The 22,808-nt window shown below is 41.4% G+C and overlaps 1 protein-coding gene across 1 annotated transcript in view; it reads left to right on the top strand.

Annotated features, from left to right (window-relative positions):
• frem1b (Fras1 related extracellular matrix 1b) overlaps nucleotides 1-22,808 on the top strand; it is a 215,270-nt gene that overhangs the window by 56,879 nt on the left and 135,583 nt on the right. The window contains exons 12-13 of the mRNA XM_063064975.1: nucleotides 18,510-18,677; nucleotides 19,382-19,590. Coding sequence (XP_062921045.1) covers nucleotides 18,510-18,677; nucleotides 19,382-19,590 — 377 coding nt within the window. The remainder of the gene's footprint in view (nucleotides 1-18,509; nucleotides 18,678-19,381; nucleotides 19,591-22,808) is intronic.

The raw sequence follows: 22,808 nt of genomic DNA, 5'->3' as shown, positions 1-22,808 counted from the left end.
CTACTCCTGCTCTTATTTTCTGTGTGTGTCTTTTTTTCTTGTAATTAATGAAAAAGAGCTGCTACTACCAGGCAGTCAGGAAATAATTTCCACACCCTTCAGTTAAGTTCCAAAACTGTCACTGTTTAAACCGGTCAGGAAAGGATGGTGCACATAATGTCTGCTTGTCCTTGGCAGTGCTAAATAACTCTAAAGCTTGGACAACAAGCTTTAGCAGAACTGATGACTGACAGCTGTTTGTCGTCAATATAATCTGCTAGTTAGAAAGTACAACATTATAGCTACTATTGCCCTTAGAGGGGCAAACTGTCCTGCTCATTATGTGCTAATCCAGTTCCCCTAGAATCTAATGCACATTATATTTTCATAATAATAAAAGATTGAGGGAATGTGTAGGAGGTACATCTAGACTTTGAGTATAAATGAGACCTTATCATGCATTCACTTACCTTGAGTGCACTCCTTCGAAACAGCATTCCAGTCTCCACTTGGAAGGACACTGTGATGAAAATATCGCCTACGGGCTGGAAATGAATGACTCCAAGGTGAGTAATTCAGTTCCAAATAAACAGTGATACTGTAATCAAATTGTGCAGTATAGCAGGCAACTAGTTATACAGGGCTCTGTGAATCCAAATATTCTCACTGGAAGGTCAGATATGATACCCTTTGTGTGCGTGTGTGTTTGTGTCCACAACCAACCAAAGCACAGGCTTTTCGGTTGTGTTTGTACCCACATTAGTGATGGCAAAAGTGTGGACAACATTCTGTACATTGTCTTCAGGAATTGGACAATATAAACGGCAATGCCTTGGCCTTTTTAACAGTGTATGGAACCGAAGGAAATAGTGAAGGTACTTAATGAATACTTTGCTTCAGTATTCAATATGGAAAAGGATCTTGGTGATTGTAGGAATGACTTACAGTGGACTGAAAAGCTTGAGAATGTAGATATTAAGAAAGAGGATGTGCTGGAGCTTTTGGAAAGCATCAAGTTGGATAAGTCACCGGAACTGGACGGGATGTACCCCAGGCTACGTTGGGAAGCAAGGGAGGAGATTGCTGAGCCTCTGGTGATGATCTTTGCATCATCAATGAGAACGGGAGAGGTTCTGGAGGATTGGAGGGTTGCTGATGTTTTTCCCTTATTCAAGAAAGGGAGTAGGAGTAGGGATAGCCCAGGAAATTATAGGCCAGTGAGTCTTACTTCAGTGGTTGGTACGTTGATGGAGAAGATCCTGATAGGCAGGATTTATGAGCATTTGGAGAAGCATAATATGATTAGGAATAGTCAACATGGTGTTGTCAAAGGCAGATCATGCCTTAGGAGCCTGATAGAATTTTTTGAGGATGTGACTAAGCACATTGATGAAGGTAGAGCCATAGATGTAGTGCATATGGATTTTAGCAAGGAATTTGATAAGGTACCCTGTGCAAGGCTTATTGAGAAAGTAAGGAGGCATGGGATCCAAGGGGGCATTGCTTTGTGGATCCAGAACCAGCTTGCCCACAGAAGGCAAAGAGTGGTTGTACACGGGTCATATTCTGGATGGAGGCCGGTGACCAGTGGTGTGCCTCAGGGATCACCTGGAAGCAGGTACAGCGGAGATGTCAGGGGTAAGTTTTTTACGCAGAAAGTGATGAGTGTGTGGAATGGGCTGCCGGTGGCGGTGGTGGAGGCGAAAGCAATATGGTCTTTTAAGAGACTCCTGGATAGGTACATGGAACTTAGAAAAATAGAAGGCTATTGGTAAAGCCCAGGTAGTTCTAAGGTAGGGACATGTTCGGCACAGCTTGGTGGGCCGAAGGGCCTGTATTGTACTATATGTTTTCCATGTTTCTATGTAATTAATTATACAGACTCCCTGCTGAGCACAGTGTAAATAATGGTTACTCTCTTTATTTTGCCATCTCCCAGGTACTAAACATGCACTCAACCCCATTTTCCTACCTTCTCCCTGCTACCTTTGATGCATTTACTAATCAAGAACCTATCAAGCTCTGCCTTGAGTATACCCAATGACTTGGCCTGCACAGCCATCAGGACCAGATGGGAAATACTGAAGGTTACTACTGGAAGTGAGGGAAGGGGTTGCTGACATTGGCATGATCTTTGTGTCCTCTCTGGCCAAAGGAGCAGTACCAGAAGATTGGAGGATGGAAAATGTCATTCCTTTGTTCAAAGAAGGTAATTGGAATAACCCTGGGCTAATGAGTCTAACATCAGTGGCGAGCTAATTACTGAGGAGGATTCTTGGAGACAGGATTTATGAGTATTTGGAGAAGCATAGTCAGTGATCACAGATAGTCAGCATGGCTTTGTAAGGTACAGGTCATGCCTCACAAGCCATATTGACCTCTCAGAGGAAGTGACAAAACAAATTGGTGAAGGTAGATCAGTGGATGTGGTGCACGTGGATTTTAGTAAAGAATTTGACAAGGTTCCCCATGGTTGGCTCATCAGAAAGTCAGGAGGCAGGGGATCTAGGGAAACTTGGTTGTGTGGATTTGGAATTGGCTTGCCCGCGTAAGCTAGAGAGTGGTGGTTGATGGAACACATTCTGCCTGGAGTTCAGTGACCAGAGGTGCACCACAGGGATCTGTTCTGGGACCCCTGCACTTTGGGATGTTACAGATGACTTGGACAAGGAAGTATAAGGTTGGGTGATACACTTTGGAGGATCAAACTTTAAGGCAGAGTACATTTTTAACATCAGGATTTTTGATCGTGTTGAGGAACAGACAGAATTTTGTGATCTATGTCCATAGGTCACTCAAAATTGCCACACAAGTTGGTAGAATGGTTAAGAAGGAGTATGGTGGGTTGGCCTTCATTTGTTGGGGGTTGAGTTCAAGAGCCACAAGGTAATGTACAGTTCTATAAAACTCTGGTTGGGCTGCACTTGGAGTACTGTTCTAAGTTTCTGAAGGATGTGGAAGCCTTAGAGAAGGTGCAGAAGAGAATTACCAGAACGTTTCCTGGATTGGAGAGCATGTCTTCTGAGGATAGGGTGATAGAGCTAGGGCTTTTCTCTTTACAGCAAAGGAGGACGAGTGGTGATTTGATAGAGGTGTACAAGATGATCAGAGGCATAGATTGAGTGTACAGGGCCGAAATGTCGAATGCAAGGGGTATACTTTTCAGGTGATTGGAGGGAAGTATAGGGGATGGATGTCAAAGATAGTTTTTTTACACAGAGAATACTATACACAAAGAACGCACTGGTGGTGGTAGAAGCTGATACATTAGGAACATTTAAGGGACTCTTAGAAAGGCACATGGATGAAAGAAAAATGGAGGGTTATGGGGAAGGGTTAGATTGATAAGGGAATAGATTAAAGGGTTAGCACAACATCATTAGTCAAAGGGCCCGCACTGTGCTGTACTGTTCTATATTCTTATCAGTTAAAATGTCCAATAATACCCTCATTTCAGTGTATTTTTTTATTTGTTTACAGCAGATGAGTACTGTATCACCAGCTAAGCCAATGTTTATTGCCCATCCCTAGTTGCCCTTGAGAAGGTGATGTTGAGCTGCCTTCTTGAACCGCTGCAGTCCCTGAGGTGTAGGTACACCCACAGTGCTGCCATGATTTTGAGCCAATGACTATGAAGGAATGGTGATATGTTTCCAAGTCAGGATTGTGAGTGATTTGGAGGGGGATTTCCAAGTGGTGTTGTTCCCAGGTATCTGTTGTTCTTGTCCTTCTAGATGATAGTAGTCATGGGTCTGGAAGGTGCTGCCTTAGGAGCTTTGGTGTGGTTTTGCAGTGCATCTTGTAGAGAGTACACACTGCTGCAACTGTTCGTCGATGCTGGAGGGATTGGATGCTTGTGGAAGGGCTACCAATCAAGTTGGCTGCCTTGTACTGGATGGTGTCGAGCTTCTTGAGTGTTGATGGAGCTGCACTCATCCAGGCGAGTGGAGAGTATTCCATTACACTCCTGACCTGAGTCTTGTAGATGGTGGACAGGCTTTGGGGAGTCAGGAGGTGAGTTTCACACTGTAGGATTCCTAGCTTATGACTCGCTCTGGTAGCCACAGTGTTTATATGGCTAGACCAGTTCAGTTTCCTATCAATGGTAAACCCCAGGATGTTGATAGTAGGCGATTCAGTGATGGTGATGCCATTGAATGTTAAGGGACATTCTGTATTAGTTTATATTTCAAAGACTAGCTTACATAACAACTCTAATCTCTTTTCTGGAGGGGTTTAACTGTCAATAATCTCTATTTTGAGTTGTGGTCCTCCTTCCCAAACAAAGAGGATATATTTCTGGCTAATGCATATGATTAGACATGATATTTTATTTTAAATAGAGTACATCTTATTTGAGGACTAAATTCTAACAGAGATTATTATTCTAGAAAGTGTTTCAAAAACACATGCATAGTTTACAAACTAGAAAACCATAGTAATGTAGTACAGAGGGCAAGTCATCCACTGCAGCAAGAATTTCTCAGAAGAAATCCATCTCAGGTCGAGGCTGAGGAGTGGATAGTACGTCTCTATCTGTAATACCTACTGCCTTCTAATATCATTTTTAACCAATCCTCCAGTAATGACCTAATTTGCATGAAACATTTCATAACTGCATTGATCAGTTCATTTGGTTAGAGCATTTTGATTAAGTTAGCATCAACAATGTCGTTGCTCCTGATTACATTACCGTCTTAGTGAGTTCAACACGGACAGTGTTGTTTCTGCTGATGAAGTCGAGAGAATGAGAAAAGTTTACTGATTAGAAATGTGAACTATAGATAGTTTCTTCTGCTGTCCTAAAAAGCCAAGGTAGCAGTAAGTGTCCAGGACCTGGACTGTTAATATCCATCACATGTAATGCAAGTTGCAAATACTAGTTTCCATCCATCTCTGGGTGCACTCATGATTATAATACACTATAGATACTGTATGTACTCAGGGTCATAATTATTGTTGATATCTACATTGGCTTCATCATGTCCTACATGTAACAAAAACAGAAAATGCTGGAGATAGGCAGCACGTCAGACTGCAGCAATGGGGAAAGGAACTTAATGCTTCAGGTCAAAAATTTTTGTCAGAACTGGAACTTGCTACATGTCTTTCAGGTGTGCTGCGTTTTCTGTTTTGCAAAATGGTTGATCATTTTTTCTGCTGTTGTCTGCTGAAGTGAAATGTTTTATCCTTTTGCATCGAATGACATTGCTTTTGCTAACTCAAGCAGCTTACACAGTTTAATCAACTGTTGAAACGATTTCTGCCAAACTAGTGTTGATGTGCAGTTTTCAATGATCATTTGCTCAAGCTCAGGAATTTTACATTTTAGGTCAAGCTCAGAAGCTTTACACTTTAAGGCAAGCTGTCTCAGCTATGCAATATTGACAAATTCTTTCCATTGAATCTACCCATGTGTGAAGGAACATAACTGCCTTATTATCAAATTCTGTTACAGCTAATGCAGTTTTAGCCATTATTGCTATTAGTTTATTGTTGTCACATGCTTTGTGATGCAGTGAAAATTTTAATTTTGAAAACCATCCATACAGATCATTTCAAAACAGAGCACTTTGAGGTAGTGTCATGGAAAAGTAATAACAGAATGCAGAATATGCTATTATAGTTACAGTGAAAATGCAGTGCAGGTAGACAATGAGGTGCAAATGATAATGCTTTATAATATAGCATCATTTTTCATCACTTTAACAGGACCCTTAACAGCATTGAAGTACAAAGGGATCTTAGAGCCCTAGTCCATATCTCCCAGAAAATGGCTGCACAAGTCATTACGGTGATTTTTAAAAAAAAAGTCATTTAGTATGTTTTCCTTTATCAGTTGAGGCATTAAGTTTAAGTCAGGAGGTTATGTTGTTCTTTTATAAAACTCTGGTTAGACCTCATCTGAAGTATTGTATTCACTTCTAGTTGCCCCTTTGTAGGAAGGATGTGGAGGCTATGAAGAGAGTCCAGAAAAGGTTTATTAGGATTCTGACTGGACTAGAGGACATGTGCTATAAGGAGAAGCTGGACAAATTAGGATTGTTTTCTCTAGTGCGGCTGAGACAGGACCTGATACAAATTTATAAAATTGTGAGAGGCATAGATAGCCCGATATCTTAATCTCAGGTTTGAAATAATCTAATACCTGATGGCATGCATTAAGATGAGAGGAGTAAAGTTCAAATGAGAATTGAGCGGCAGATTCATTTTCACTCAGAGAGCAGTGGGTGCCTGGAAAGCACTACCAGGTGTAGCGGTGGAAGCAGATACAGCAAAGGCATTTAAGAGCCTCTTAGATATGCGGAGGATTGGACCGCAAAAGCAGAATGGATTAGCTGTCATTAGTTTAATTAGTTCAATGCAACATTGTGGGCCCAAAGGCTGTACCTGTGTTGTACTATTCAATCTTGGAGTTACTCCAAATCCTGCCTCTGCATCTGCAAACTGGAAAAGCCACTATTTCCCACCACAGGACAGAACTGAGGATAACTCAGGATGGATGTTGAATGTCATGAAGTTAGGCAAGTATAATAGTGCCCTTAAAGTCAGAGTTGAGTTCGGAAGATGAGTCAGAGTAAGAGTAGGAGTAAAAAGTAAACACAGATAATATACGGAGTCTTGGGCTGAGTATTAAAATTGTACAGTTAAGATAAAATGAGATAACAAGGAAACAAGATGAAGATAGATTGGTTGCTTCTATTTAAAAGAAGAATCCAGAGGTCCTGTTATGCGAGCAGCATCACTGATTAAATGTCACAAATGGAGAAGCACAATATCAGGGTGTCTATGAAGGCTGTTTAGTGTTTGTCAAGGAAGATGATTTGCCAAAAAAATGTGCCAAATGATTGCAAATGTTAAACCTTTGTTCAGAAAAGGGAAAGGGATAAACCTTGTAATCAATGAAGCTGATCCTTAATGTCAAATAAAAACAGAAAATGCTGCATATACTCTGCAGATCAGAGTTTTTTTGTAGAAACAGAAATAGCAAATTTTCCAGGTCAGTAACCATCATTAGAACTCAGATCAGATTTTCAGTTTCTCCAGATTTTTTTAGTTTTCTGCTGTCTTGAAGGTCAGTGGTTAGGAAATATTTAAAAAGAATGATGATGGAAAAAATAGCAACCATCTGGACAAGTTTATAAGTATTGGCCAATAAAGGAGAACAAAAGTATTCTGTTGAAGTGGAAATTATGTATGATCATACTATCTGGAGAGTTTTGATGATGTAACAGAGAATGGATGTGACAGGCAGAGTTGAGGATTTATTTTTTCCTAAGATTCTCAATAACCCCTCATACTTTAAGATGTGAACTGTGGTATGTGTTTGCTATCTGTAGTGATCCAGAGTTAAAAACTTTAGCACAAGTGTGATCTTCACTTTCACGGGCAGCAGGGGACAAGTATCAATGAATGCTTTTATTGAAAATCTAAGCGAGCAGATGAATTTTTGGCCAAATCTTTCTTTCCCTCCTGATGTTTCTAGAAACCCATTCAGCCTACTACCAAAACACCCATTTAAGTAAAAAGCAACAAAGTTTCATTGCTGTTGTGAGCATAATTACAATACAATCATGCTGGTATAAATAAACCCTCATAGAAATTATTAATGAAACCTTCAAATTATGCAAGTTTTTCTGAGTGCTCATACCAGAGTCCCTTTGCGTGACCCTTATTATGTGGTTTAGACAATATTCAATGCAGCATTATAGGAGAGACATTAAGAAATGATTAACATCATTGTTGAGTACTGATTAAAGTTCAGTCGATGCCAGTAACTGTGACCCAGTATCACAAGTAATATGAGATGCTATAAAATATTGCAGGGTATTGGAAAAGGTGAAGAACAAAAAACCTAGCTGCCTTCGTGATGACCAGACAGCTGAACCAGGAAGGAAGTCCAATAGCCCATTGCCATCATAAAATATTCAGATCATTTAAAAATTTTCTGATATCCGTTGAATTTGGGATCTGGTATATTTAGCTTCTTGACTCTCTTCTTTGAACTTTACTTGCTTGTTCTCAGTCATGGGGATAACTTGTTGATGAACTATCTGAGTTGATGGACTAATGAAAGCAAAGTTCAAAGTAAATTTGTTATTAAAGAACATGCATGTCACCATATACTACCCTGAGATTTTTTGGTGGGCATTCACGGTACATACAAAGAAACACAATAGAATCAATGAAACACTACACACAAAAAGATGGTCAAACACCCAGCAACAAAGAGAGAAAATGAACAAAGGAAAAACAGTTCTCTTTCTCTTTCCACAGATGCTACATGACTTGCTGAATATTTCCAGTATTTCCTGTTTTTATTTCTGATTTCCAGCATTTACGGATTTTTGATTTTCAGAATAGTTCATACTCTAGGTTGCAGAGAAAGGACTGGAAGAGGATTGGGTGGATCAGACCCAAAGTCAGAATTAGTGTTAGGGACAGAGTGGTTCTGGATGTAGGAGCCAAGGCATTGAGGAAATACATTTGTGATGTCAAACAAGGGCCAGTTGGGATATACATTTTTAGCCTAGTTCCGTTGGTATCCAGCTGGGCACGCTGTCAACAGGGACCCAAACAATTTCAGCGGCAAATTGTGGGGAATTAGAGATGGAAGATGGAGGTAAATAGCAAGTAAAAATTTTAGAGGATCTATTTGACAAGATCAATGCCTTGGACTCTCTGGCTAAAGAAACAGTCACCTTTAACTCATGCACAAGCACACCTGACATCTCCAATTAGTGAGTGACGTATGAGTGACTTGCACTGTTTTAACCCAGTGATGTAATAACTTGCATTGTATATTATTCGGAGTTGCTCTGCATGCCTAATGGCCTTTGTGCCCGTAAGCAGCCTTCTGTCTCAGAGGGTAGTGTCTTGCAGTTTGCGGGTCAATTACTTATTGAACATGTTCTCTGTGGTCAGAACATGGCAGATCTAATGCATTTGCTGCAGATGAAGCCAGGGCTTGAGAATGTGCAAATTTTACTGGTCACGAACAAGAGAAAATCTGCAGCTGCTTGTCTCTATTTTCTCTGAGTCTTCATTCGGCCAGATAAACTTTGTTACACCTTCCTCTTCTGAGACACATTTGAATAGTCAGCCCTCCATCGGTCCTTTCCAAAGGCTCTTATGTCAGAGTTGTCTCAGTCATTGACTTAACAACAAAAGCATGCTGACAGAATTAGCATGCTCTAATATATAAGATACATAATTTGTATCTGAGGCAGTGAAGGTGGAGAATATTAAGCTCTTTATAAACACAAGAAAATCTGCAGAGGCTGTAAATCCAAAGCAACACACACACACAAAGCTGGAGGAACTCAGCAGGTTAGGCAGCATCTACGGAAAAGAGTAAACAGTGGATGTTTGGGGCCGAGACCCTGCTTCAGGACTTGTGTGCCTTTTGTTTATTCATCATCTTTAACTGCTGTAAAGGAGTGTATTAAGGACGAAGGAGGGCACTCGCAGTCTGGTGTTTTCCACCAGTTTGCAGTTGGTCTACACTCTTGCTGAGTTTGGGGAGGCAAGTTGCAGCTTTTGTAATGTGTGTGTTGATCTCAGCATCGAGTGACAGATTCCTGGGGATTGTGGAGCCTTGATCTGTGAAGCTGTCAACAACTTCCAGTAACACATTATCAATACTAATTCTTGGTAGCATAGCAGCAACCTAAACTGCTATTTGCCTTCAAGGGTAGCATTTGCTTTCCTGATGCTGTTGGTCAATGCGAACAGTGGAGAGTATGCCTTTGGCGGGTGATGCTGGTCTGGCATCTTTGATATGGGGCAACTCCATTGTGGTGACCTGGCACTCGGTTATGAAAGAATGAACAGCTTTTCAAGAGTTCTGATGCACATCATGACAGCTGTGAGAAGAACACAGCTAATATCAGAATGCAGATGTTTGACCTGCTGTGCACTTTGGACAACCTGGAATTTATCAGTTGTACCTAACGATTACTCATTTCTCATGAAAAGAGCAGGAGGATTTAAACTAATATGGCAGGGGGATGGGAACAAGTGCAGAGAGACAGAGGAGTGTAAAATGAGGGTAGAAGCAAAAAGTAGTAAGGTGAAAAGTAAAAGTGGCAGGCAGGCGAATCCAGGGCAAAAATCAAAAAGGGCCACTTTTCAACATAATTGTATAAGGACCAAGAGTGTTGTAAAAACAAGACTGAAGGCTTTGTGTGTCAATGCAAGGAACATTCGTAACAAGGTGGATGAATTGAATATGCAGATAGTTATTAATGAATATGATATAGTTGGATCACAGAGACATGGCTCCAGGGTGACCAAGGATGGGAGCTCAACATTCAGGGATATTCAATATTCAGGAGGGATAGACATGAAAGAAAAGGAGGTGGGGTAGCATTGCTGGTTAGAGAAGAAATTAACGCAATAGAAAGGGAAGGACGTTAATCTGGAGGATGTGGAATCGATATGGGTAGAGTGCATAACACTAAGGGGCAGAAGACGCTGGTGGGAGTTGTGTACAGGCCACCTGACAGTAGTAGTGAGGTTGGGGATGACATTAAACAGGAAATTAGAAATGCGTGCAATAAAGGAACAGCAGTTATAATGGGTGACTTCAATCTACATATAGATTGGGTGAATCAAATTGGTAAGGGTGCTGAGGAAGAGGATTTCTTGGAATGTATGTGGGATGGTTTTCTGAACCAACATTTCAAGGAACCATCTGGAGAGTAGGCCATTCTAGACTGGGTATTGAGCAATGAGGAAGGGTTAGTTAGCAATCTTGTTGTGCGAGGCCCCTTGGGTAAGAGTGACCATAATATGGTGAAATTCTTCATTAAAATGGAGAGTGACATAGTTAATTCAGAAACAAATGTTCTGAACTTAAAGGATGGTAATTTTGAAGGTATGACACGTGAATTAGCTAAGATAGACTGGCAAATGATACTTAAAGGGTTGACGGTGGATATGCAATGGCAAGCATTTAAAGATCGCATGGATGAACTACAACAATTGTTCATCCCAGTTTGGCAAAAGAATAAACCAGGGAAGGTAGTGCACCCATGGCTGACAAGGGAAATTAGGGATAGTATCAATTCCAAAGGAGAAACATACAAATTAGCCAGAAAAGGCGGCACACCTGAGCACTGGGAGAAATTCAGAGTTCAGCAGAGGAGGACAAAGGGCTTAATTAGGAAAGGGGAAAAAGATTATGAGAGAAAGCTGGCAGGGAACATAAAAACTGACTGTAAAAGCTTTTGTAGATATGTGAAACGAATAAGATTGGTTAAGACAAATGTAGGTCCCTTACAGTCAGAAACAGGTGAATTGATCATGGGGAACAAGGACATGGCAGACCAATTGAATAACTTCTTTGGTTCTGTCTTCACTAAGGAGGACATAAATAATCTTCCGGAAATAGTAGGGGACCGAGGGTCTAGTGAGATGGAGGAACTGAGGGAAATACATGTTAGTAGGAAAGTGGTTTTAGGTAAATTGAAGGGATTAAAGGCAGATAAATCCCCAGGGCCAGATGGTTTGCATCCCTGAGTGCTTAAGGAAGTAGCCCACGAAATAGTGGATGCATTAGTGATAATTTTTCAAAACTCTTTAGATTCTGGATTAGTGCCTGAGCATTGGAGGGTGACTAATGTAACCCTGCTTTTTAAAAAAGGAGGGAGAGAGAAACCAGGGAATTATAGCCTGACATCGGTGGTGGGGAAAATGCTAGAGTCAGTTATGAAAGATGCGATAACAGCACATTTGGAAAGCGGTGAAATCATCAGACAAAGTCAGCATGGATTTGTGAAAGGAAAATCATGTCTGACGAATCTCATAGAATTTTTTGAGGATGTAACTAGTAGAGTGGATAGGCGAGAACCAGTGGATGTGGTATATTTGGATTTTCAGAAGGCTTTTGACAAGGTCCCACACAGGAGATTAGTGTGCATACTTAAAGCCCACGGTATTGGGGGTATGGTATTGATATGGATAGAGAATTGGTTGGCAGACAAGAAACAAAGAGTGGGAATAAACGGGACCTTTTCAGAATGGCAGGCAGTGACTAGAAGGGTACCGCAAGGCTCACTGTTGGGACCCCAGTTGTTTACAATACATATTAATGACTTAGACAAGGGAATTAAATGCAGCATCTCCAAGTTTGCGGATGACACGAAGCTGGGTGGCAGTGTTAGCTGTGAGGAGGATGCTAAGAGGATGCAGGGTGACTTGGATAGGTTAGGTGAGTGGATGCAAATTCATGGCAGATGCAATTTAATGTGGATAAATGTGAGGTTATTCATTTTGGCGGCAAGAACAGGAAAACAGATTATTATCTGAATGGTGGCCGATTAGGAAAAGGGGAGGTGCAACGAGACCTGGGTGTCATTATATACCAGTCATTGAAAGTAGGCATGCAGGTACAGCAGGCGGTGAAAAAGGCGAATGGTATGCTGGCATTCATAGCAAGAGGATTTGAATACAGGAGCAGGGAGGTTCTACTGCAGTTGTACAAGGCCTTGGTGAGACCACACCTGGAATATTGTGTGCAGTTTTGGTCCCCTAATCTGAGGAAAGACATTCTTGCCATAGAGGGAGTACAAAGAAGGTTCACCAGATTGATTCCTGGGATGGCAGGACTTTCATATGATGAAAGACTGGATCGACTAGATTTATACTTGCTGGAATTTAGAAGATTGAGGGGGGATCTTATTGAAACATATAAAATTCTAAAGGGATTGGACAGGCTAGATGCAGGAAGATTCTTCCCGATGTTGGGGAAGTCCAGAATGAGGGGTCACAGTTTAAGGATAAAGGGGAAGCCTTTTAGGACCGAGATGAGGAAAAACTTCTTCACACAGAGAGTGGTGAATCTGTGAAATTCTCTGCCACAGGAAACAGTTGGGGCCAGTTCATTGGCTATATTTAAGAGGGAGTTAGATATGGCCCTTGTGGCTAAAGGGATCAGTTGGTATGGAGAGAAGGCATGTACAGGGTTCTGAGTTGGATGATCAGCCATGACCATACTGAATGGCGGTGCTGGCTGGAAGGGCTGAATGGCCTACTCCTGCACCTATTTTCTATGTTTCTATCTCAATTGCCAGCCTCATCAGGTAGACACTTTCCTTCAGCACTCGGAAGGATATGCCCCCATCTCACCCAACACAATGCTTCGGTGAGGTCAATGAAGGGAAACATATCCGATTTCCATTGTTCATGACTTTTCACCTGCGATTGACAACTGAGAAGATCATATAGATCTCCTACGAACTTCAGAGGGGAAGAGGGGGGAAGAAGATTCGAGCTATAGTGATAGGGGATTCAATAGTTGGGGAAACAGGCAAGAGGTTCTGTGGACAAGAATAAGATTCCCTGATGGTATGTCGCCTTACTGGTGCCAGGGTCAGTTACATCTCGGATCAAATCCACAGATTTCTTAAGGGAAACATCTTCACTCAGAGCGTGGTAAGAGTGTGGAATGAGCTGTCAGTGGAAGTAGTAGATGTGGGTTCAATTTCAATACTTTGGAGAAATTTAGATAGGTATATGGATGGGAGGGTTATGGAGGACTATGATCCAGGTGCAGGTTGACGGGACTAGGCAGATTAATAGTTTGGCATGGACTGGATGGTAAATACTGCACATGAACAGACACTTTGGCCCAAGTACCTCCTGCTTGTTGATGACTGCTGCTTCTTAAACCACTCTCAGATTTGGGCATATTGCATTCAGTCAAGACCCATATTCTAATCAGGGCAATTTCCCAATAATACATTGCCCAAAACCCTGCACGGAAGTGCTTTCATGCTGATACATTCTTCCTCCTACAGAGGTATCCATGGGCATGATCTGAGCCCCACCCCTCCTACAGAAATACCCTGGGACACAATTTCCTCCTCTACAGAGATACAATATGTTAAGACTCAGTACCATCCCTCCTCCAAAGATATCCCGGTATGCTGTCCTCTTCATCATCATGCAGAGACATCCCAGGACACAATCCCCCTCCTTCCTGCAGATATATCCCCGGACAGTCACCTCTCTCCTACAGAGATATAGAGGTATCCAGGGAGGGAGGGAGGGAGGGAGAGAGAGAGAGAGAGAGAGAGAGAGAGAGAGAGAGAGAGACTCAGACTCAGACTCATACCCTCCTGCAGGGATATAGAAGTTCAAGCAGATGCTACAGAAATGTAGCTTCCTATACCTGATGAATGAGACCATCACCTTGAATCTACTAAACTGCATCCTTGCGCACTCTGTAACTGGCTTTTCAACAACAAGTAAACTGTCAATGATGCCTAGAGGTGCCTTACTGGTGGTCATTGTCCTGGAATACATTTGAGATGATTCACCCACTTCTCCATCTGTTTAAAATGGATGGTGACTTGCTCTGACCTTGTTTGCGATTGGCCACTTTCTCTGCTTATTGTCAAGTTGTCTTTTTGATCTTATCTTGCTCCTAATCCCATGTTGAAGGGCAACTGGTTGCTTTGACAGAGCTATGGTCAATAGTCAGTGGTGCTTCACGCTAGCAGCCTGCTAGATCTTGCTGTGAACAATTCCTAATTAATTCATTGTCCTCTCATTTCAGACGCTGTTGTAGTGAATGAGGGCAAACCACTTGACAGATTCCATAACAAATCATTTACCAAGTAACAGATTCCACTGCTTTGATGTTGGCCTCAAACTAGTCAATGTTCTTTTCTTCCAGTTTCCTATATTTTCAGAGTCATAGAGTAACACAGTATGGATACAGAATTTTCCACTCAACAAGTATGCTTACCAGCCTCTGCATGAAAAAGTTGCTCTTCAGTCCCTTTTAAATATTTCTCCTCTCATCCAAATCTATGCCCACTAGTTCTAGGCTCCCCAGCCCTGGGGAAATGACTGTTACTGTCCACCTTATCTATACATAGAACATAGAATAGTACAGCACAATACCGGCCCTTAGGCCCACAATGTTGAGCCGACCCTCAAACTCTGCCTCCCATATAACCCCTCCCCACCTTAAGTTCTCCATTTACCTGTCTAGTAGTCTCTTAAGTTTCACTAGTGCACCTGCCTCTCACAATTTTAAACACTTCTATAAGGTCATCCCTCATTCTCCTATGTTCTAAGGAATCTAAGGCTAATCCCTCGTTATAACTCAAACTTTCTAGACCTGGCATCATCCTCATAAATCGTTCCTGCACTCTTTCGAGTTTAACCACATCTTTCCTATGAGGGTGACCAACGCTGTACACAGTACTCCATGAACAACTTCACCCATGATTTATCAACTGCAACAATGCAATATATTAAATGCTGCCTATTCTCTACTTTGCAAAGGAATGTTGGAGAAGATATCCTCAATGGAATTAAGGAGTTGATGTTTCTTATCTGGGTAGATGGTATGGCAGATGTTGGTGTGGAATTGGCCTTTTTGGTTCAAATGTAAACCTTTCAAAGGTTACATCTTGCCACTGGTACACCCTTAGAAAGAGATCTGGGTCATATTGCGTGTGATAGGCACTGATGCTGGTCATCTCATGAACTACCTTTCAATATGTTTCTTCATATACCCCCTAAACATTGCTCTATTACCTTTATACAGCCTCAATTTTAATTCTTATCCATATGAGTATGTGTTTCCTTAATTTCTTCAAACTGCTGCTGACGCCATCCTACAATTATTTTAACTATTTTCTTCCTAAATTGCTAGAGTCTATTTGAGCTATTAAAAATAACTAGTGTTAATAATGTAACCCATTGTTATATATAAAAAAAACTATCTGCTTCACCATTGTCTGCAACCAGCACTTTATATATGGCTTATGTTTGGCTCCAGCCCAACTGATGGGGGTAGTCCATGTGGTTGACTCTTAAATGGACTCAGTTGTAAGCAACTTGCTACCACTTTCTCAAGAACAATTAAGTATGATTAACAATAGCTCACATTTCTAGTGAGGCCCAGCTCCTGGATAGTTTTAAAAATGGAATTTGATAAATTGATCTTGAACATGTCCGAAACAGCAGACTTGTAGGGTGTTATCAACTACCTGCAGATCATCATGGTCCTAACTTTCCAGCTTGAAATGACAGCGCTGGCATCTTCCTTGTTTTCAATTGCTTGCCTGATGCAAAGGATTTTCTCCACTTTTAGAGCAAAGATTCTAAACTCCAAGTACCCATTGAAGCAAGTGGACTGAGCCTGCATCTTCCTAGCCAGGAGCCGATCAGTTTAAGATTAAACCCAGTGTTCCCTCACATCATCAGCGTCTGCCTGTATTTTCTGTTCTTGGCATAACTCATTGGGCTTTTCAATTGGAACTCTTATTTCTGGTGTTATTTTAATACTAGACAACACATCTGCATGTGTAGTACTGCAACAAAGTGATATGGCAAATGAAATATAGATATGCTGTACTGTTCATGCATTAGCCATTTTTTAGTGAATGAGTACAGTATGTACTGCACAACCCCCCACCTTCACAGCATTCTGGCAGGCATGAGCAATCAATCGCGTGCTGAAGATTGAATATGAGCCCTTACAAGTCACTGGCAGATTCAGTGCTTGATACCATAAAAGAATGTCTTGCACACAGAGTCTCACAATTTTCAACTAAACAGATTTTCACATTTTGCAAGAATATCCTTTTCCTTCAATCAACATGAAATGATATTCACATTAAATAAATTATTTTAACTTTTTAAAAAATTATTTGAGCAGTTATTTATAATTAAATTGAGCAGATTTCAATCTTGTCACACATGGCAACTGCAGAAAGCAGGCCGAGGCAAAATTATGGAGCCCCTGGGTTTCTCAATATCATGGCTTCCGCCTCTTGACCTTACATTTGGTCTGAAGGCAAACAGCTGTGCATCAGCTCGGTTGTGGGAGAATACAGAAAGATGAGGCATCAGTTCACCTTTTGGATTTTGCACTTAAGACTTTTTTTTGTAAAAGAATAGCTTTTTATCACATTTACATTGAAACATAAACTGGCCATTGGTGTAGTGGCACCTGCACTTGACTTCAAGGCGAGTGGTCCTAACTTCGAATCTGGCTGGCTCCTTGCAAGCTTTCCATCCCTGCTGGCTGGAGTGATGAGCTAGCAACTTGTCCTCGCAAGAAACAGACAAGTGATAAAGAAATGGTAAGGTTGCCACTCACTGCACTATGAAGTGTGGAGAGGAACAACAACATCGAAACATACAGTGAAGTGTGTTTAAAAACGCAAACATGATTTTGCATCAACAACCAACCTAGTCTAAACGTGCCGGGGCAGCCTGCAAGTGTCACCAAGTTTCTGACACCAACATAGCATGCACACAATTTACTAACCTTAAGTTGTACGTCTTTGGAATGTGGAAGGAAACTAAAGCCACTGGAGAAAACCCATGTGGTCATGGGGAGAACGTACAAACTCCATACAGACAGAGGCCAGGAATTAGATTAGATTAGATTATTAGATTATGAGGACACGCAGTCCTCTTTTATTGTCATTTAGTAATGCATGCATTAAGAATTGATAAAATGTTCCTCCAGAATGATATCACAGAAACACAAGACAAACCAAGACTGAAAAACTGACAAAAACCACATAATTATAACATATAGTTACAACAGTGCAAAGCAATACTGTAATTTGATAAAGAACAGACCGTGGGCACGGTAAAAAAAAGTCTCAAAGTCTCTCTAAAGTCCCATCATCTCACGTAGACGGTAGAAGGAAGAAAAACTCTCCCTGCCATGAGCTTCCAGCGCTGCAAACTTGCCAATGCAGCACTCTGGAAGCACCCGACCACAGCTGACTCTTGAGTCCATCCAAAAACTTTGAGCCTCCGACACCAAGCACCGAGCACCGTCTCTGCTGAGCACTTCGACCCCGGCCCCGGCAATAGGCAAAGCCAAGGATCTGCGGCCTTCCCATCCGGAGATTCATGATCGCACAGTAGCAGCGGCAGCAAAGTGGGCATTTCAGAAGTTGCTCCAGATGTTCCTCCGTGCTTCTCACGTCTGTCTCCATCAAATCAGGATTGTGTGCGGTACCTACTTACAAATAAGATATCGTTTTGGAGCAGCCGCGTGCACTGTGTCGCACCGCCATCTTCTCCTACCCTACCTGAATTGAATCCTGATCCTATAGCTGGCACTGAAACCATTACACTAACCATGATGCTACTGTGTCAGGGTTTACTTGACCATCCATGGTCTCTTCTGAGATGCACTCAAACTTTACTTGTGAGATATGCTTTGGAAACTGTGCAGTGTTTACTTAGATCAATTTCCTTTGTGTAGTGCATTAAAACCTTGTGCGAAGCGAATAGATGTTTGGTCTATCTTACTTTAGTGTTCCCATACCCATGCAGATTTGCAAAATGACCACTGCTATGGTGATTTACAAAAATATAAAGGAACTAAAGAATGGATAAATTATCTAAACCGTTCACGTATGTTATCCTCTTTGACCTACAAATATGGTATGCAGTGAATGAAGAATTCTTGTATGGTAATAATTTCCCTTCTTGTGAGGCTTTTTCTGTGTTTGTTTCAACTTGTTCACTTTGTATTGCAGCATGCTGTAAACCACATGAAAGTAGCATACATGCCACCTCAAGTGGATATTGGACCTCATCCTCTATTAGTACAGTTTGTATTTTCTGTCAACGATCAGCAGGGAGGTTCATTGACTGGACTCGTATTCAACATAACCATTATACCTGTGGACAACCAATCACCTGAGGTATGTAGGGCTCCAAATTATGTCTCTCATGTTTCCTATTTTGTTCTTCCACTATTTTAATTGAGACCTTTGCACATTACATTCAGATTCATTTCATCGTGGAAACTGCATCCTGGTGCAATATCCTTTTTGAATACACCCTGTGAGGATCTTAAAGCACAATATCCAATTCATCATGCACTGTTTTCCTTAAATGTAGCAATTAATTTCCCAACTTTTGCTATACAACAAGTCAATTTGATTTAAGTTTTTCTTCAAAGTTCACCAGATTTTTACTTAATCAAATTCTCAGAATCCTAGTCATCTTATCTTATTCTTTAACAAGTCAGTATTGTACTCTCATCCTCATTCAATTGGACCCCACTCAGAATAAAAGCCTAACTTTTCCTGTTCTGAATTTCCTCTCTAATCAAATCCTCCAAATTACCTTTGGACATATGGTATACGAAATGTAACATATATGTCATTATATCTGTTTAGCATCCAGTTGTGACCATACTAGAATACAAGTATCTTTCAGATGTTTTATATATGTATGTATCTATGTGACAAGGTGAAATATATATATGTCACATACCTTGTTTCTTTTTCTGTCTTCCCTCTTTTGCATTTGTTCAATAATCTGCTCTCATGTTTTCTGAATTTGGACCTGGGCTCTTACATTTTAAAAAAACACAAAGGCACCTTTGTTGGTTATTTGATAGATTTTCACCAATGAAATAAAAGCAGAGGAAGGTTCAGTCTGCTTGATCACTGGAGACAATTTGATGGTGACGGACAATGATACAATTGATGAGGATCTCCGAATCCAATTACAGCAAAAACCACAGCATGGAGAGATCAGGTTGCATGGAAACATCATGCTAGACGGTGACATGTTTACATTAGATGACCTCAAATCCTTTCAAGTCAGGTGAGCAACGTACCTATTTGTTGTCCTTGTAACATTAGATGTTGTTCTTTAACTGCTTCCAGAATGTTAAATACATTTCAAAATTAGGGCCAAGCCAAAATCTTTCAATACAAATGTAAAGTACTGTGGATGCTGGAACCCTGAAATTTGCACAGGAAAAATCTGGAAATCCTCAGAAATCCAAACAGAATCCCTGGAGAGTGAAACACAATCCATTTGCCTGTCTCCCTTGTGCTGACTGATGAATTAAGCAGCTCTTCAAATTTAAAACTCTCTCCTTTGTTTTTAAATCCTGTGTGGCCTCCTTCTTACTTTAAGATCTAACTTATAACCCAGCCTTGTGACCTAGCTTTTGATTAAATGCTCTAATATCTTCTTACCTGGCTCAGGATCAAATTCTGTCTGCATGCTCTCCTGTAAAGCATTTTGGCACATTCATTACTTTAATAAAGTATAGGAACAAGTATGAGAAAGGCTAAATTAAACAAGGAAAATAATGCAGTCTCTTGTGTCTCCATTGTACTATGCCACTGCAAAGTCTGTTCCAGGTTTATCAACTTTTAAAAAGTTTTCCTCCTCTCCCCAATGCGAGGCCTCCTCTTGCTGCTGCTCGCCCTTTGTGGTTTCCTCTGCTTACTGGCTATATGAACACATTCTTCAGCTCAGTCTTCCGTTTTCCTTCGTATTCTGTCCATCTCTCCTCTCCACTCTCATTTCTGAAGCACAGCTTCAACCTGAAACATTGACAGTTCCTTTCCTCCCCTGAAGCTGCTTGACCTGTTGAGTTCCTCCAGCAGTTGGTTTGTTGCTCCAGCTTCCAGTATCTCAAGTCCAGATGTGCTGCTTTCTGGGCTGTGGAAGCTGATAGGGAAAGGAAAGCAGAAGGGCTTTCCATTGCCTTCCATAATAGAGAGCTGGCAGAGGAATGGAAACGTTTGTTCAAATGGATACAAGGACATATTGGGTTCCTTTAGGCTAGTCAGTTTAATCTCTGTTGTGTAAATGCTTTTAGACACAATAATCAAAGAATAAGCACTTGGAGAAATCGGTAAAGGGGAGGAGGCACTTGTTTCTTAGAGGCAAACTGTGTTTGAGTAACCTGATTAAATCCTTTAAATAGACTGAGAAGGCTAATGATGCTAATGCAACAGGAGTGATGTATAAAGGGATTTCAAAAGATGCGAAGCCTTACTCAAAAAGCTGGTGTGCAAAATAAAGGCCAAAGAAGTGGTATGAATAAGAAACTGGCTTAAAGAATGGAAATGAAGAGTTGTGGTAGTGTCCTCCATTTAGGGTCTCAAACAGTCCTGCCTGGTGAGGCAATGCTTCACCTGTGAATCTATTGAGTGTTATTTCCTGTATTCGGTGCCTCCATTCATGGCCGCAAACAGTCCTTCCAAGTGAAGCAAAACTTCATCTGCCCATATTTTGGGCTCATCTACTGTATCTGGGGCTCCCGGTGCAGCCTACTTTATTTTGGTGAGACCAGCTGTAGATTAGGGGACCGCTTTGTCAAGCACCTCCACTCCACTTCAAAAAGCAGAATTTCCTGGTGGCCATTCATTTTAATTCCATTTCCCACTCCCATTCTGACATGTCGATCCATAGCCTCCTCTGCTGCTCCGATGAGGTCACTCTTTGGCTGGAGGAGAAACACCTCATATTTCATCTAGGTTGTCCCTAATCTGATGGCATGAGTATCTCCAATTTCTGCTAATTTTTTTCCCTCCCCCTTCCCTCTTTTTCAATTTACCATTCTGGCCTCTTACCTCTTCTCCTCGCCCGCCTATCACCTCAACCTGATGCCACTCCTCCTCCCCCTTCTCCCATGGTCAATTCTCTTGCCTTATCAGATTCCTTCTTCTCCAGCCCTTTGCTTTTTCACCTCCTGGCTTCTTGTTTCTTTCCCCCTCCCCACCCACCTGGCTTCAGCTATCACCTTTTAGCTATTTTTCTTTCCCTCCAACCACCTTATTCTGGCATCATGCCCCCTCCTTTCCAGTCCTGATGAAGGGTCTCAGTTTGAAAAATTGTCTACTTATTCATTTCCATTGATGCTGCCTGACCTGCTGAATTCCACCAATAAATTTGTGTGTGCTACTCTGGATTTCCAGCATCGGCTTTACCTCTATCTATTTATGAGTAGTGGTAAATGTTTTTCATAATGAAGATACACTATTCCCCCTAGGCTATGCAGGTGCGTGGCCACATAGTAACGGAAATGCTTCCATGCACATAGCCGTTGTTGCTGCGCAGCTGGAATTTGCTTTTATACAATGTTAATACAATTTTGAAATTATCCCAATATAATTTTAAGTCTATGTTAATATATTTGTGAAATAGCCTATAATTAATTGTGTTAATGAATATAATCCACAACTTTTCTAAATAATAACCTTTACTTTTAAGTATTTTAGAGCTTCAATGTACTTACATTGTCAGTCTTTCAAGTTGCAACACTGTTTAAAAAAAATGTAACAATAAACAGAATGGACGTCGGTTGGTCATCTGTATACTACCAAAACTCTCATGCTCTGTCTGTCTGTTTGTTTGTTTGTGACCTCCAACTAGCGCAAACAGTGCATTACAGCGGCACTTTTTTTGGTTAAGTCGAATTAAAATGCGCTAACTTACAGAATGCAGTCAAAGTTCAGGGTTATATATTCGTATAAAATTACTCATTCACCAAAATAAACAGGCTCCCTTTTAACCCAAGACCTGATCGGCCATCATGGAAATCAGGACGCGACACCCGACACATGCGCACGGCCAGTCTCAGCAGCGACACCTACCGGAGCAATAGGGCAGGGCATTAGGAAACACAAACACGAGGAATTCTGCAGATGCTGGAAGTTCAAGCAGCACACATCAAAGTTGCTGGTGAACGCAGCAGGCCAGGCAGCATCTCTAGGAAGAGGTACAATCGATGTTTCAGGCCGAGACCCTTCGTCAGGACTAACTGAAAGAAGAGCTAGTAGGAGATTTGAAAGTGGGAGGAGGAGGAGGAGATCCAAAATGATAGGAGAAGACAGGAGGGGGAGGGATGGAGCCAAGAGCTGGACAGGTGATTGGCAAAAGGGATATGAGAGGATCATGGGACAGGAAGCCCAGGGAGAAAGAAAAGGGGGAGGGGGGAAAAACCCAGAGGATGGGCAAGGGGTATAGTGATAGGGACAGAGGGAGAAAAAAAGAGAGAGAGAGAAAGAATGTGTGTATAT

This window comes from Mobula hypostoma, chromosome 12, assembly GCF_963921235.1.
Source record: "Mobula hypostoma chromosome 12, sMobHyp1.1, whole genome shotgun sequence".
In the NCBI taxonomy this organism is placed as follows: domain Eukaryota; kingdom Metazoa; phylum Chordata; class Chondrichthyes; order Myliobatiformes; family Myliobatidae; genus Mobula; species Mobula hypostoma.
The sequence above is the reverse complement of the archived record's forward strand: the minus strand, read 5'-3'. Positions and strand labels throughout refer to the sequence as shown.